We start from the raw sequence: 14843 nt of genomic DNA, 5'->3' as shown, positions 1-14843 counted from the left end.
AAGGAAAATAGTATTGAAAGGCATGAGTGCGCGAACACTAGAGTGATCCATTACTGCTGATGTGTTTTATTTTGATTTAAGCAATCATTTTTGTTATCCTGTTTTTGTGAATTTTCTTTTGAAAATGCTGGATAAAATAATTTTCGATCTTAAAAGTAAATTTCGTGGTTTAAAAAAATATCGAAAATGTGCACAAGCTGATAGTGATGAAGTGGATGGTGCGGCATGGATGTTTCCGCGCGTTTACAAGCCAACAACAACAACGTTAACTACCAAATTTATTGAATTACCGGTGCTGAACAGCGATATTGAGGCGGAATATCTGTTAGACGTATTGGATAAATTTATACTTGTGACTGATCCGCATGTAGCTGAAGGCAAACGATTTAGTGTAGGTTGAGCAAATACATATCGAGGGATTATATTCAATACCCTCTATCTGCAATTCTCACAAAAACTACTTTGTGAGGTTTGAACCCATCTGGGACTTACCTGTCATCTCCGATGTTAATTCTGAGTTTGCATTTTAATAGTAAATTCTTCTGTCAAGCATTGCACAAAGGTCAGCATTAATATCACCGATGACACTTAAGTCTTAGGTGGATTTTTATATCAGAACCCCATTCTTGTGAAAAGTGAAGATAGAGGGATTGAATATAAGTCCTCGATATATATTTTGGAAAATTCGGGACATACACACATGTGTATATATGTAACTGAAAAAGGACTAAAAGACCAAGGTGAAACTATTTATATAGGAAAAACTGTTCTCAAAATGTGAAAACAAATGGTGTAGTAATTAAAAACATAAAACTTGTTTTCTTTTAATTGAGATTTGTGCATTTAATTACAACAAAATGCTTTTTCAGTTGCCGATTGTCTGAGCAGTTGAACTATTTAATCGATATTGAAATAAAAAAATGGGCAAACCCAAAAAACAAAGTCTCTAACGTTAGAGAAATATTTTGATTTTACATTAGAATTCTAATGTAGTTCTCGAATCTAATTTCAGGTTAGAGAACTATGTTGGAATTCGAGAAGAGAATGATTAGAAAAGCACTAGACATTAGAAACCAATTAGAATTCATTGTTAGAATACGATTAGATACATATCTAACCCCATTTCCGATATGTAGAACTAAGTCCCCTTTGTGTAGAGAATGCTATAATTCTCGACAATTTCTCTAATCGTCTCCTAACCTTCCACCTTAGAGAAACACATTCGCTTTCAAATCGATCTCTAACCTAAATGTTTGTTGGGACACCAAACGTGAGTTTCCACATACAGTGGTGTGAAAATAAATAGCGATATTTTAACAAATTTTGGCTATTTCTATTTTGTTTATTTAATGTTTATTCGGCCCTATGCTGAAAATCATCATTGTCATCGGCGACGATCATTAGCACATCAGTAAAATGACTAACGTTAGCCGCATCGTCACTTTTACTCACGATGACGGTATTCAGCATAGATCGAATTTTTTATGAAAGCTACCTCTCTAAAAAATCTATGTTAGTCCAATTTTCAAGCTTTGCGCAATAGTTTGGAAAATTCGGCAAATCGCTCATTTAAGTACTACAATAGTGTCGTACTTCAAAAAGTGAAACTCGATATAAACGGCTTTAAAGTTTTAAATTTACATACATATAGGTACTCCCATAGTACAAATGAATACATATTTTGTTCTAGTGAGATACTGGTAATAAATACAGCTATACAAACCATAGAAGAAGAGGTAGCGGTAATTTCTGCATACTCAACTAAAAATTTATATATTTTGGATTATGACACTATTGATAAATGAGCGATATGTATTTGTATTTTGCGGCAGGTGTACTTAGATCGGTGCGCGGCCTCTTGCACTTAAAATAAAAATACATATTTTCCAGGCTTATAATTGGCCCTTTAAAAAAACATCTTTTCACTATTACAAAAGGATTAAAGGAATACATATAAAAATTTGAACGCAACCCAATATACATACATACCTACATACATATGTATTTATTTAAATATGTATTTCAATTCGCAATCTCTATCGTCAATCATAACATGAATTTGTTTTATAAAATCTTTGATAATTGCTTAGTTAGCTTGACAATTTCAAACGATTTTTGCTCTGAAAATGTTATGAATCCTCTGTACTTAAGTTAAGTTGCGTTAAGTCCAAGCAATGCACTATGGAAAATTTGACAATTGTTATTTTGCAACAATTAATTTTGGTGAAAAAATGTAACCATTGACGACCGAGGGGTCACTTTTTAAATTGTGGTTTAATTAAAAAAGTTTGAGTGCAGTTTTGTTCTTAATATTTGTACTTATTAAAAATAAAAACTACTTATATAGTGGCTATTTTTGATTTTATTTGTTGGCAAATTATATCAGGTTTAGTAAAAAAATTAAAGGTCTAAATTTCCTAATTTGTCCGCTGCAAAGTTAAAAGCAGCACCGTTGGCAGCAACAAAATTGTAAACGGCCTTTTTTTTCCTCACTTTATTGAGTTCCCTCCTCCAAATAGTAAATAGTTCACAACCGACCGTGTCAAGAAAAAAAAAATTGATTAAACAGACGGCAGCGTTGATCCGGATCAACTCGGGAATTAACTGCAGTTGATCCGGATTAAGTCCAAGTTAATCCGGATAATCTCTGCCATCTGTTAAAGCTTTAACATAAACATTTTTATAACGTACCAATATTTACAATGAAATGAACTGCAGAATTTAAGATAATGGGAATTCTACCGTGACCTTTTCTTCCCAATGAAATAGATAATAATTATTTTCGGCCTCTACTCAAAACACCTAATTTTGCACGTTCAACGATATAAAAGCTTAAAAAAGTATTAATTACACTGCCCAATAGTGGATTGGCTCTAATTTTCGAGCACCTAGGGTTTAAAAGTACCGAAAATGCGTTTTTGGACATTTTCAAGCCTCTGTAAAACAATAAATTGATGCGACATATTTGTCTGTGTGGGAGGATATGAAAGCCTAAAACCAGAAAGCCATTTCTAAAAAAAATCGCCAAAAAACGCCCAATTTTTTTGTTTTTTATAAAATACATGAGATTGGCTTAACAAATCTTTTATTTTAAAAATGAGATCTATGAGATGCTATAACATAGTTTTTAAAACCAAAAACGAATATAATACCTTCAGGGTAATAATAAATACCGCAAACCACTTATATAATAGTGATGTACAACTATTTTTTAAAAATACGCATACTTTTTATTATAACTCATATTAATTGATTAGTCGCACATTGCAAATTTCACATTCAGCGGGAGTTGTACCAAATGGAGGTCTAATATTGCAAATGTTCGATATGCCACAATAAAATCGATAACAATAAAAATTGTTGCCACATCAAAACTAAAGCTCTAACTCCACAACCTACTATTCAATGGTAGCGCACAAAAAATTGACTTGAAGTGCAAAAATCGCCAAAGGCGATTTCTAAATTTTTACGCGCAAATATCAAAAAAAAAATCGCCAAATTGGCGCTAAATCGCCCAATCTGGACACTCTGCTAAACACTGCCCCCTAATACTCAAAATCCAAAAATTATAGTCCGAATACTGAAAACAATTCGAAAGCTTTTTTTTATAAGAGTACGCACGACTTTTTAAACTTGTTTTGCCTGTTTTTGATCACTTGTGTGAAATGAATCTGAGGCGCTGAAAATTTCTTAGGAGGCTGAAATTGAAGCCAAAACCTTCGTCTAAGAGAACACATCACAAGCCAACAAAAATTTACTGCAATTTTACAGCCGATCCTTATAGGATTTGTCACACACTTCATTTCCACTGCTAGAGTCATTGCCCATAGGTATTTGGTGGCTAAACCATGAAACCGCGAGTTTTACTTCAAAGATTTGTACAGGGATTTCTGCAGTATGGGGATAAAGGCCGTTAACCGTTTCACCATGTTTTTTTTTTGATTATGAGTATTAAAGAGCAGTGTTTAGGCTTTCATATCCTCCCATACAGACAGATGTATTGCAACAATTTATTGTTTTACAGAGGCTCAAAAATGTCAAGAAACGCGGTTTTCAGCACTTTTAAACCTAAGTTGCTCGAAAACAAGAGCCAATCTAATATCTTTAGGGTCAGCTTGGGATTATACGGTAAAAATCCAATAATCCCAATAGTCAACACAACAACGTTAAAAGTTTTTCAATAACATATCACATTTCTTTTCAAATACTTTATTGAAATGAATATTTGTTATTTTAATTATTTAAAACTGTCCTGCTAGTTACTGAATTTCCATTAGTCTTGGAAAGGCGGAGCTCATCCTGATATGTATAAAGTGTTTTATGTCCATATCCTTTCGACATTTCATTTGGGCTCCCTCAAAAGGTCAGGTTTCTGCTCGTAATCCTTGATAGAAATCTTGGAAACCAAATATTGTAAAGCGATAAAAAACGAAATCAGTTGCTCTATACTGATGTAAAACTATTATGGGAGAGATATGTGGGTAATATATTAGCATATGAAAGCATAATCATGACAATTTTGTTATACGGAACTTACTATGTAGAAAAGTCTACCCGAGTTAAAAAGATAGAAACCAGGCAAAGGGCTGCTTTTTTCCGAATACGCGCAGCTCTCCGGATATCTGTTTACATTGCAGGTAACGATAGCGCAGTAAGCCCAGATCTAGTTTTTCTTTCATTCGGGAAACAGATTGAGGCATTCTAAGGCTGACTCCGTACGGATCTTTTTCTGCACGCATCGCTCTAAGTGTTGAATAGGTTTCCAATCAACAAGTCATGGATGAATCGAAATTGGACAGCAGAGTTGATTGAGAAACTCTCCGTAAAGTTCGGCTGCCTGATTTCTGTAGCATTTTTTAGGCTTTCAAAGAGGCTGCCGACTAGCTACATATTAATAATAACCAGGGAACGGATTTTATGGAAATTGCCTTTTTTCTGCTAAAGAGATAGAGTGTACACGATTAAGAATGTCCACGATTTAGCTTTCCCTGCTCCATATATGCACATTTGATGTTGCCTTTTTTGTCTTTTTTAAGATATTTGCCTTTTCCACATTTAAAAAAGTGATTATGGCGAAGAAAAAGCCATTATTCCTGATAATATGATAATTTCAAACATTCCATATTTAAATTGGGCGCCAAGCGCACGTTTAGTACATTCAAGGACTTTCTTCGCGAAAATCGAATGAAAATGTTGCCAGAAAACTTCAAAAGGCATCTTGTGGTTTAATTTTACTACAACTTTAGAGATTAAAGTTTTGTGAGTTAAAAACTCGAAAGGAGAAAATAGTCAAAGTTAACATTTTTCAAATAATGAAACTAGTTCATATGTTTTCTCTTTTGACTTGTAATACATAGTAGAAACATTTCTAAAATAAATGTATTTTTAAATTATTTTTCGGTTTTTGTAATTTTTAGTGCCTTCTTTTGCCTTTTTTGCGATTTCTAGTGCCTTTTCCTGCCTATTTCGCTGTTTTATTTTGCCTTTTTTTATAAGTGTTTAGGTCTTAAAAATCACCATAAATATATAGCCAATCAGCAATCAGGGCCTTTAGATCGCTCATGGGACGATCGAAACTGCTCAGGAATGCCAGACTTCCCTCTCTTTCTCTTGATCGCCTTGGATTAGTTTCATATAAAATTTATTTGGGTGCCAAAGCACAGGCCATCTTTTTAGACAGTCATAGCATACGAGTTCACGTAGCAACTTGTGGGATGCTCCTACACAGGCTACGGCATATATACCGTCAAGCCTCGATTTTTGCTGGAATGTACATGTGTGGTTTCGAACCAGAAGAGCACGGGGCAGAGGCCAAGCTGTCGATAAGGAAGCCATCTGTATCTACACTGATGTGTTCATGATGGTGGGTGTAGGAGCAGAGGTAAATTCCGAAGAGCTTGGAGTCAATCGGTCTCTTCGGCTAGCATATTTCAGGCTGAAGTTCTGGGCATATTTAAGGGCTTTAGCATACTAAACTATACAGATACGAGGAAATAAATAGTGGTGATTTACTCAGATAGCCAGGCAGAAGTCCTTGCTATATCATCTACTGAAATCAAGTCTCAACTCGGCTCGGCGTCTCAGTCAATGCCCATCTCTTCTTGGATGGATTAAAAAACATAGAAGTCAATGAAGGTAGATGAACTGGCCAAGGCGGGAGCTTGATAGATGAATCTGTACCCTTGACACAGGGTTATCCACTCTGGCAAATACAAACAGAAATCCACTAACTGAGATCCAGACTTGCGAGGTAGCATGAGAGGTTTGGCCTGAATTTAGCAGAAAGCAACACCAGAGAGAGTAAGTATTTAGGTCAAGGGCAGAAGTATTTAGAGTTGTAGCAAATATCACCTGCCATTAGCCGCTAGGAAAACATGCTTGTAGTATAGGTTTTCCATACAACAGAATATGCCGCAACTGGGGCTTAGATGGCAGCGGAGTAACCAGCGGAGGATCCAGAATTTTCTTTGGGGGGGGTTTGCGGAAAATTTTGCCCCTTATTGTAATTACCTTAAACGAGCAATTTTTGTGTATATGTATATGTATCCATAAGTTTCTCGGCAACGGCTCTAACGTAGCAAAATGAAAAATCGTTTAAAAAAGACATTCGAAGTTGTATTTCTTCCAATTGCCAACAACTTTTTATATGTCACGGGGAAAATACCGTAAAAATTTGTTGTATCGTGCGAATATCTATAGAAATTATCAGGGTTTGAAAAACTGTTAGCACAGCGACAACAGCCAAGCATTTGCCTCTTTATAAATTGTTGTTGCTTTGATAGCCGGCAATTACAAATACCTGATGAAGATCTTGCAGAAGCAATGGAGCTTAGCCGACGACGCTTTAAAGGAATTTGAAAAAATGCGGCAAGGTGCAGAAACAAACTTTCATTTCAAGAAGTATGCACCAACCTAGGTACATAAATCAAGGTACTGTGACGACTGCTATCGCCAAAAGAATCGCTTTAATGTGAAAACCGGAGACGCCGAGGCATACTATCGCATTGCTTTTTACATTCCCTTCCTTGATACATATATTGCTCATTTGAAAATAGGGTTGCCAGATTTTTTATGCGCGAAATCAATACGTTAGACTTTTTCATGTCAAAAAAAATCAGTACTTTTCAGTACATTTTTATTCAAAGCAAAATTTTGAATAACAGATATTAAATACTTTAAACCACCAGAGTACTTGTTTTTAACAATATTTTGGTATATAAGTAAAATATAGTTCATAAAATATAAAGGTGTTATTCATTTAAACATGAGTGTGCACATCCTTGTACACAGAAGCCAATAAATTATTTTATATGTATGACATTTTTGAATAGCAATAATGAGATCATTTCCATCTTCAGGGTTTAAATAGTCAATAAATTGTATACATTTCATTTTCAAATTACTTTTAATTAAGTTCACATTAAAAAATTTTAATTAGAAGCCTCTCTTTGCGCCAGGAAGCAAACTTTATACTAAAGATCCTCTCAGTTGCTTCGTTTGAACAAAATGACATATTTTTTTCAAATATGGAAAAGTACCACTATTTAAGGACTTCATCTATAATTCCTCATGGCTTAAGTTAATTTTTTAAACTACGGAAAAACTTTGAAGGACTAAGAATTCGCTTAAAAGAGTATCTAATGGTGATTTCGTTTCTTCAAAAAAATGTTGCCCTTCTCCGGTGCAAAATGGTTTTGATGTTACACTCAACCCTGTAAAAGGGCATGTTTTGGCCTTCTTGTCCTTGTCTAGCTCACGCGTTTCATAATATTGTCGTTTTGAACAACCATCTGATTTTAAGGGCAACCATATCCCCTGACAAAGCTTCACAGGGCAGAGAATGTGCCTTTTTTGCCTTGCAAGAGTGTGAAATTTAAAAAAACTAGCACACAATTTTCTCACCCTTTGCCTCTCATAAGCTGGTAACAAAGTATTGCCCCGTGAAATATGCAATGCCAGGATTTGCACATTTCTTCATAGCTGAATTGCTGAATATTTTAACTGCATTACCAACGTACCTAGAATCGCGGTGACAAGAACTGGTAACATTTTTTGGTAATACAATTTTTCGGTTACAAAATCTTCGGTAACGTGCAGAATAGACCTGTTAGTGTCAACTTGGGTAGCAGTACAACCAACTTACACAGATGGGCTTACAGTCGGCTCAGCGAGCTGGGCGAAAGCCTCTCATGTAAAGACGTAAAGTCTTTCTAGCCGGTGATCAACCGGACGAAACGTCTTCACTAGACTAAACCCCAACTCTTGATTCTGACATGTGTCCTGACGGAGTATTATCCTTTGGTTGCCCATGCGATGTGACTTAATATCCTTACAAGTCACTATTGCCGCAGCTATTTAGATGATGATGCAGTGGAATCATCTCAGCATTTATTTATCAGCTGGCCGGCGCTCGCCAGATTTAAACTGGTTTGTATTTCATCAACACTTAAGAGGAACTCTTTGGAGTTAACATCAATGTGAATATCAGCTGTCTGCGAAACTTTTAGCACTCAGCACTTTTCGTAAGTTCATAGGGATTACCTGTCTTATTACATATTTTTGAATTCCTTTTGCTAGTCTCTACGTCGTGCTTTTGTTCGGGTTTCGGGGCTTTCGAGAGAACTATTGCAACTATCCTGGATGTTGATCCTGGATGTTGATGCTCCAAGTCGCCCATTCTGTCCGCGTGCCTAGAGATATGACCAATTTATGTGGCGTTGTGAATAGCAAATACTCCTTAAACTTAAGCTTTCGACATATTGTCCGAAAAGTATTCACATAGTCTTAAACTAAGTTCCAACGGGCACTGCCAATTACGTTGTTCGCTTCTCAATTACTTTGGTGAATTATGCCGTTTACACGGCACGTTCTTAATTCGATTCGATAGTTCATGGTTTTTTTCCTTCATTTCGTCCCCTTCTTTGATTTGAGTTCGATAAATTTCCGATTAAAATTAGAGACGGTAGCTATTTGTTTACAATTCGTATGGTAATTGGAAATTGAATTACGAATGAGAGAGCGTATTAAGGGCCATGGAAACATCGTATTAGTTTAGACAAGGCTAGACAGTCCCTAGAACAGTAATAGCTCGCTAAAGATCCTATTCCGCTGATTGCATTCTAGAAGAAAAATAGGCTTATGGTCCTTCCATTTGCTAGCGTCAGCCAGATGTGGCGAGCTACTTTACAAGCTTAACTTGTAAGATTCTTCCAGTAATAGTTGGAATTTAGGCACGTCTCTCTGAGCCTCCTCGAAAGGGTGCTATTAATTTTGAGAGTTTTTCCTCCTTCTTACAAGCTATGCTTTCTGGTGGAAAGGCTTACTCCACAGCGGTCCGAATTTGGCCAAATACGTTTTTAATTTTATCCACATACTCCCATTCAAAGACATGAAAAATTCAGCAAAGTGATTCCAAAATAATAATTCTTTCTTATTAATTTTTCAGCGTCGCAGTGATCGCGAAGAAATCCGCCGCCGTTTGGCTATGGGCTCGGAAGAAGTCAGTCAGGAGTCGAAAGAACGGAATGCTTGGAAGACGGGCATACAGTCAAGACTAGCAAGTAAAAACGCGCTCAGCTACTTTTGAATATTTCTTGTTCATAAACCAATCTTATTTTCACATACATACGTACATATTTAGGTGCACAACTAGGCCGCCTAAATGAGCCCTCTTCTGACACCGAGAGCCACAGCTCGGACTCCGAAACCTGTCCGAAGCTTTCCAAAACCAAATATAATGTGGATAATGCGAGTGCGGTTAGCATTTCTCTCGCAGATAAACCCACCTACCCATATGCTGGCAGCGGACGTGCCTCAATTTCGTCACATGGAACCATAGCTGCGGGCAAACAACAGAATTTACAAAAGACGCTGTCGGCAATCAGCATCGAGGACATGGAATGTGATTTCTTTACCAAGCAAGCCAAATTGCAAATTGAAGCGCGTATGGCCTTGGCGCAAGCTAAAGAAATGGCACACATGCAGATGGAGGTAAGACAATTTGAGCACATATATACATATGTACTTACATATATATCTACTTATACATATATATCTTCAAAATATTCACACACGTGCTTTTCAATAGATTGAGCGCCAAAACCGACGTGTATCACCAATTACCGATATCATACGGGTTTCACTGCGCAAAGTGGGCGTACAAATGACCGCCGATAAACGTCGAGTCTCACGGCAAATGCTTACCGATATGAATATAGCACAGCTGCAAGTGTTGGTCAATAGTCTGCATACACATATTGAAGAGTTGAATGAGTCATTAGTGCATAATTTGATGGAAAGGGATGATCTGCATGTGTCGCAGGATTCAATGCTGGCGGATATTGAAGAGCTTACGAGATACATGTAAGGAAACGATGAGGAGGAAGGCAACTTTTATGTAGGAAGTTGCTTGAAAGTAGAAATAGAATACTACAATTTTTGATAATCTTAAATATCGGAAATGCTGTTATTTAACTAAAAAAACCTTCATAAATTTATGGTACTTTAAAAACTGGAAAACATTTTGTTATGCCCCACAAACCGGATACACATGTGTGGCTATTTAAAAACTGGGCATAAATTTTGGACAATTTAAAAATTTTACATCAATTTATGACAATTTAACAAGTGAAAATACATTTTTTTACAAACAATTTTTTTTTTAGTCGGACATAAATTGTTGGTCATTTAATTATGGACATATTTTTTCATTTCACACTTTCATTTTATAATCGGACATTTTTGGTTAACAAAAACTGGGCATAAACTGGAGACGATTTTTAGCTAATTAAAAATTGGACACATTTTTGGTCATTTAAAAATTTAATATACGTTGTAGGTATTTAGAAACTTTACATAATTTTTTTTTATCATTTAATAACTAAACATTAATTTGTACGTCACTCAAGTACCGTCCAAAAAAATATCCAAACATTTGTGTTCAGTTTTTATAAGACCAAAAGTTTAGGCTCCGTTTTTAAAGTACCAAAAACATATGCCCAGTTTTAAAGATTCCAAAAATGTATGTACACTTTCTATGTATAAAACCATACATATATATTAGGGATGTTGCGAATGAGGAATTTTAGACATCCGCGAATGCGGATGCGGATGTATAAATACTAACCTCCGCGGATGGGGATGCGAATGCTGATGTCAAGTGTTTTTAAGAAATAATTTAGGTTAGTAAATTAGGTGATTTAGGTAAATAAAACATGGAAAGGGTAGTAATTTTTTATAATGTGTTTTTTTTTAGTACATGAATTTAAAAATTGGAACATTGTATTTAATAAAAACTTTTTATTAAAAAGTAGGTAATGTTGTTGCCTTTTCGGGTTACAGCCTGTTTCTTAAAGGGTCGCGAATCAAAGCTGCGCCTCTAAATGACTACTCGCTCAAGCCGACAAACTTGAAAAACTTTAAACTTGACAAAATGGTAAATTCTTTTCGATTGACGCTGCACCAGTTGAGAGGACTTTCAGTTATATTTATTTATTTTATTTTTTTGCGGGGCAATAATTACTTTTTGACAATTGCGTCGGGGCTGTAAATGTCGTATGTATACTCCTGACTTTCATCTTCACAATCTAGCATCATGGCAAGATCGTTGTTTAAACGCCGCTGTTTTCCAAAGCATTCTTCATTCTCATTCCTTTGGTTCTCTCTGAATTTGCAGAACCTGTGACGTCATCAGCGTTTTTCGATTTTAGTTTTTGTAAGTCATTTTTAATCCTTTCTTCCATGTTTTATCAGTGTACTTGCACAATATTCCAGGGACCGAAAATAACACGTTATTTTTTACGATTTAACCTTGGCCAAATATTTTTTATTCCGAAATAAAAGTCCTTTCCGTATAATAAGCAAACACAAAACACTTATCTAAATTAAACAAATTTGGTATCATATGAAAGAGGACTGAAATAGCTTTTAAACAGAAATAACGAACGAAGGTTACCACGTCTACTTATATTTTTTTTTATAATTTAATACTAAAGAAATTCATATACCTGACCCAAATTTTGTTCTATGTTAATTAACTAACACATTTTATTTAAATATTTTTCAATATTTGGCCAAGTTTAACTCTTAAAAAAATAACTGTTATTTTCGGTCCCTCCAATATTCGCATTCGCAAAAGATCCGCATTGATTATTGCGAATGCGACAGCGAATGCGAATGTCAAAATTAATGCTGAAGCTCCGCGGTTGCGAATGCAAATATTCGCAACCACCCTGATATATATGTATTTATTTTCAGTCTATAGATGTTCAGCTTTTCAGTTTTCAAAATGTATGTTCATTTTTTATTTACTAAAAATTTATGTTCAGTTAAGGGATCGTACCCATACTACGTGACCCACTTTTTGCAAATTTTAACCCCCCCTCCCCCTCGGTGATCACACGTAGTATATCCCAAGAGCCAGCAAAAATTATCCATCACGAAAAAATATGATCTGAAAATTGAACTGAAAAATATGGTTGCAATTTTTGTAAACAAACAAAATTGAATTTTTCGAGTTTGTGTATTTATATGCTTTTTAACTGCCTGCTATGTGACTTTATGATAGTGTTAAGTAGTTTTTACTTCCAGAAATGTTCCTGGCGAGCATTGAACGTTCACTTTCCTTTTTTTACCTCCCTTTTATTAGCTCGGGATGTAACTATGTAATATTGTTGCGCCTAAAAGATGCAGCGATTTTTATTCTCAAGTTACATACCTGATAACAGTACGAATGGAAATTATAATAGCGAGGTTTTAGTTTTTTAAACTATAATTTTATTTCTTCAATGGAGGCAACATGAATTTAAGCTTGTTTACAAATAAAACGAAAACAAAGTCAGCTGGTGTGTATTCTTGTTCCTGTTTTCGTTTACTTTTTTGCTTTTTCTTCTCTTCGGGAGAGAATTTTCGCTTACGCTCTGGATTTTGATAATTGGCTGGTGTTGGCTAATTTTTTTTATCGAACGTAGCTTTTGACTATGTGATAAAAACCTAAGCCCCCGCCCCTCACTGTGACCAGGCGTGGTATTTTTAAACAAAATATATTTAATTTACAAAAAATGAAAAATGTATATTTTTGCACGACAAAAAGTTTATGCCCAGTTCACAAGAACCTCTGTACATTCATATGTTTTCTTCATAGGATCAAAAATTATTCTTCCATTTTCATAAAACCAAAAACTTTATGTTCACTTATTGAGTCTTTAAAATGTTGGGTCCACTTTTTTAAGACCATCAATTTATGTACAGTTTTTGAATTACTTAAAATTTACATATGCATATTCAGTTTATAAATAATCAAAAAATTATATTCTGTTTTTACATGACCAAAAATTTATGTTAAAATTTGTATACTACTAAAAATTTTCATTTTACCTCTTACAGTGGCGCCAGCGAGCATCTTGCACAACGGTATAAAAACCAAAATCCATTTAATCACAACTAGAGCCAGAACTACACAAATACTCACATGCATAAATTACTAGGCTTGATCTCGTACTTTTCGGACTAAATCTAGTAAAACTGTCAAATAACAACAATAAGATCACAACGAGTACGGGATCGATTTATAGTAAAATGTGGTAAAAAATGGTAAGTTCGGACTGGGTACGGGATCAGGCTTACTATTTCGCTGTTGGCAGCGTTTGCTGAAAATAAAAACTAAAAAATGGCGGAAAAACTTACGGAATTTAATTATATATCTATAGTTGCGTACACACATACATACATACATAAAAAATAAAAGCAAACACTTTCAAAATTGTATTGTATTATATTATATTGTATTTAAAATATAACATTTCGAAAACAAAAGAGTTAGGGCTTCAGAGTTGATATATGAATTTACAATGAAAAAATTAACAATAAAATAACACAAAGAATTTCTTAGATACACACATATGTACATGCATACATTCCTACTACATATTTAACAGACACACAGCCGCATACGGTAAGAGAAAGTATCACCTACTTAACTTTAAATACAATTTTTTTTTTCACTTCTCCACATCTTCAAACATACTCACAATTGTAAAACAATAATTATAACTGTTATGTATTTAACTTAACACAAAAAACATAAGCTACATACATATCTTTAATAACTTCTTGTTACTGAAACTTAAAGGGATTTCTCAAATACTAAGACAAACAGTTAAAACAAACTGAAATTCAAAAATTAATGAGCATGGCGATGAAAAAAAAAACACTTACAAGCATCTGTACTAGAAACCGCATAACTGTTATATAAACATACAAACATACATACCTAGTTCACTTAACTTCACAATACAATTAAAGAAAACAATAATAAACAAATAAAGGAATAAATAAAAAATATAAAAAACTTCGAAACAGCCGTTTTTGAATTGCAGTTTGAAAATGAAGGTTTACTTAATGATTATCTGCTGTTATATTTTGCTATAAATGGCCTTTCTTGGACCAAATACATATTGCACATTTCCTGCGAGAGTCACATACTCCGAAATCGAGTTAAGTATGTAGAAATAGGGTAAAAATTGCATAGCTGTACCGACTACTAGTAGCTCTCTAGAACAAAATATGTATCAATTCTTAAAATGTTAGTATATATACATATACATACATATGTACATTAGACTGCATCACCAAAAGAGTTGCGATTTCCGCCAGAATTACAAAATTTATTATAATTTAAGACGTCCACCAAAATATTTCGAAAAAAATTTAGATTTAAGTGAGCTGGACCGATTTGAAAATACCTCCAAAAATGGAGTTTTTCATGAATAAAAATAGTTTCTTAAAGAACTTTTTGAAAAAAGTCCCCTCAGATGACAAGCAGATTAAGCTTAAGAAATCTGCAT

At 34.6% G+C, this 14843-nt stretch overlaps 1 protein-coding gene across 2 annotated transcripts in view; it reads left to right on the top strand.

The window, feature by feature from the left end:
- Positions 1 to 14295, top strand: part of LOC118735443 — a 52011-nt gene extending 37716 nt beyond the window's left edge. For both annotated transcript variants that reach the window (XM_036465198.1, XM_036465199.1), the window contains exons 7-10: positions 9446 to 9560; positions 9641 to 9990; positions 10088 to 10362; positions 13384 to 14295. In XM_036465198.1, coding sequence (XP_036321091.1) covers positions 9446 to 9560; positions 9641 to 9990; positions 10088 to 10362; positions 13384 to 13444 — 801 coding nt within the window. In that variant the 3' untranslated portion in view covers positions 13445 to 14295. The remainder of the gene's footprint in view (positions 1 to 9445; positions 9561 to 9640; positions 9991 to 10087; positions 10363 to 13383) is intronic.
- Positions 14296 to 14843: the final 548 nt, after the last annotated feature.

The sequence above is a fragment of the Rhagoletis pomonella genome, unplaced genomic scaffold (assembly GCF_013731165.1).
Source record: "Rhagoletis pomonella isolate Grant_MI unplaced genomic scaffold, Rhpom_1.0 Rhpom_scaffold_00003, whole genome shotgun sequence".
Classification (NCBI taxonomy): Eukaryota; Metazoa; Arthropoda; class Insecta; order Diptera; family Tephritidae; genus Rhagoletis; species Rhagoletis pomonella.
Note: the sequence above shows the minus strand (reverse complement) of the source record. Positions and strands in the feature narration are given on the sequence as shown.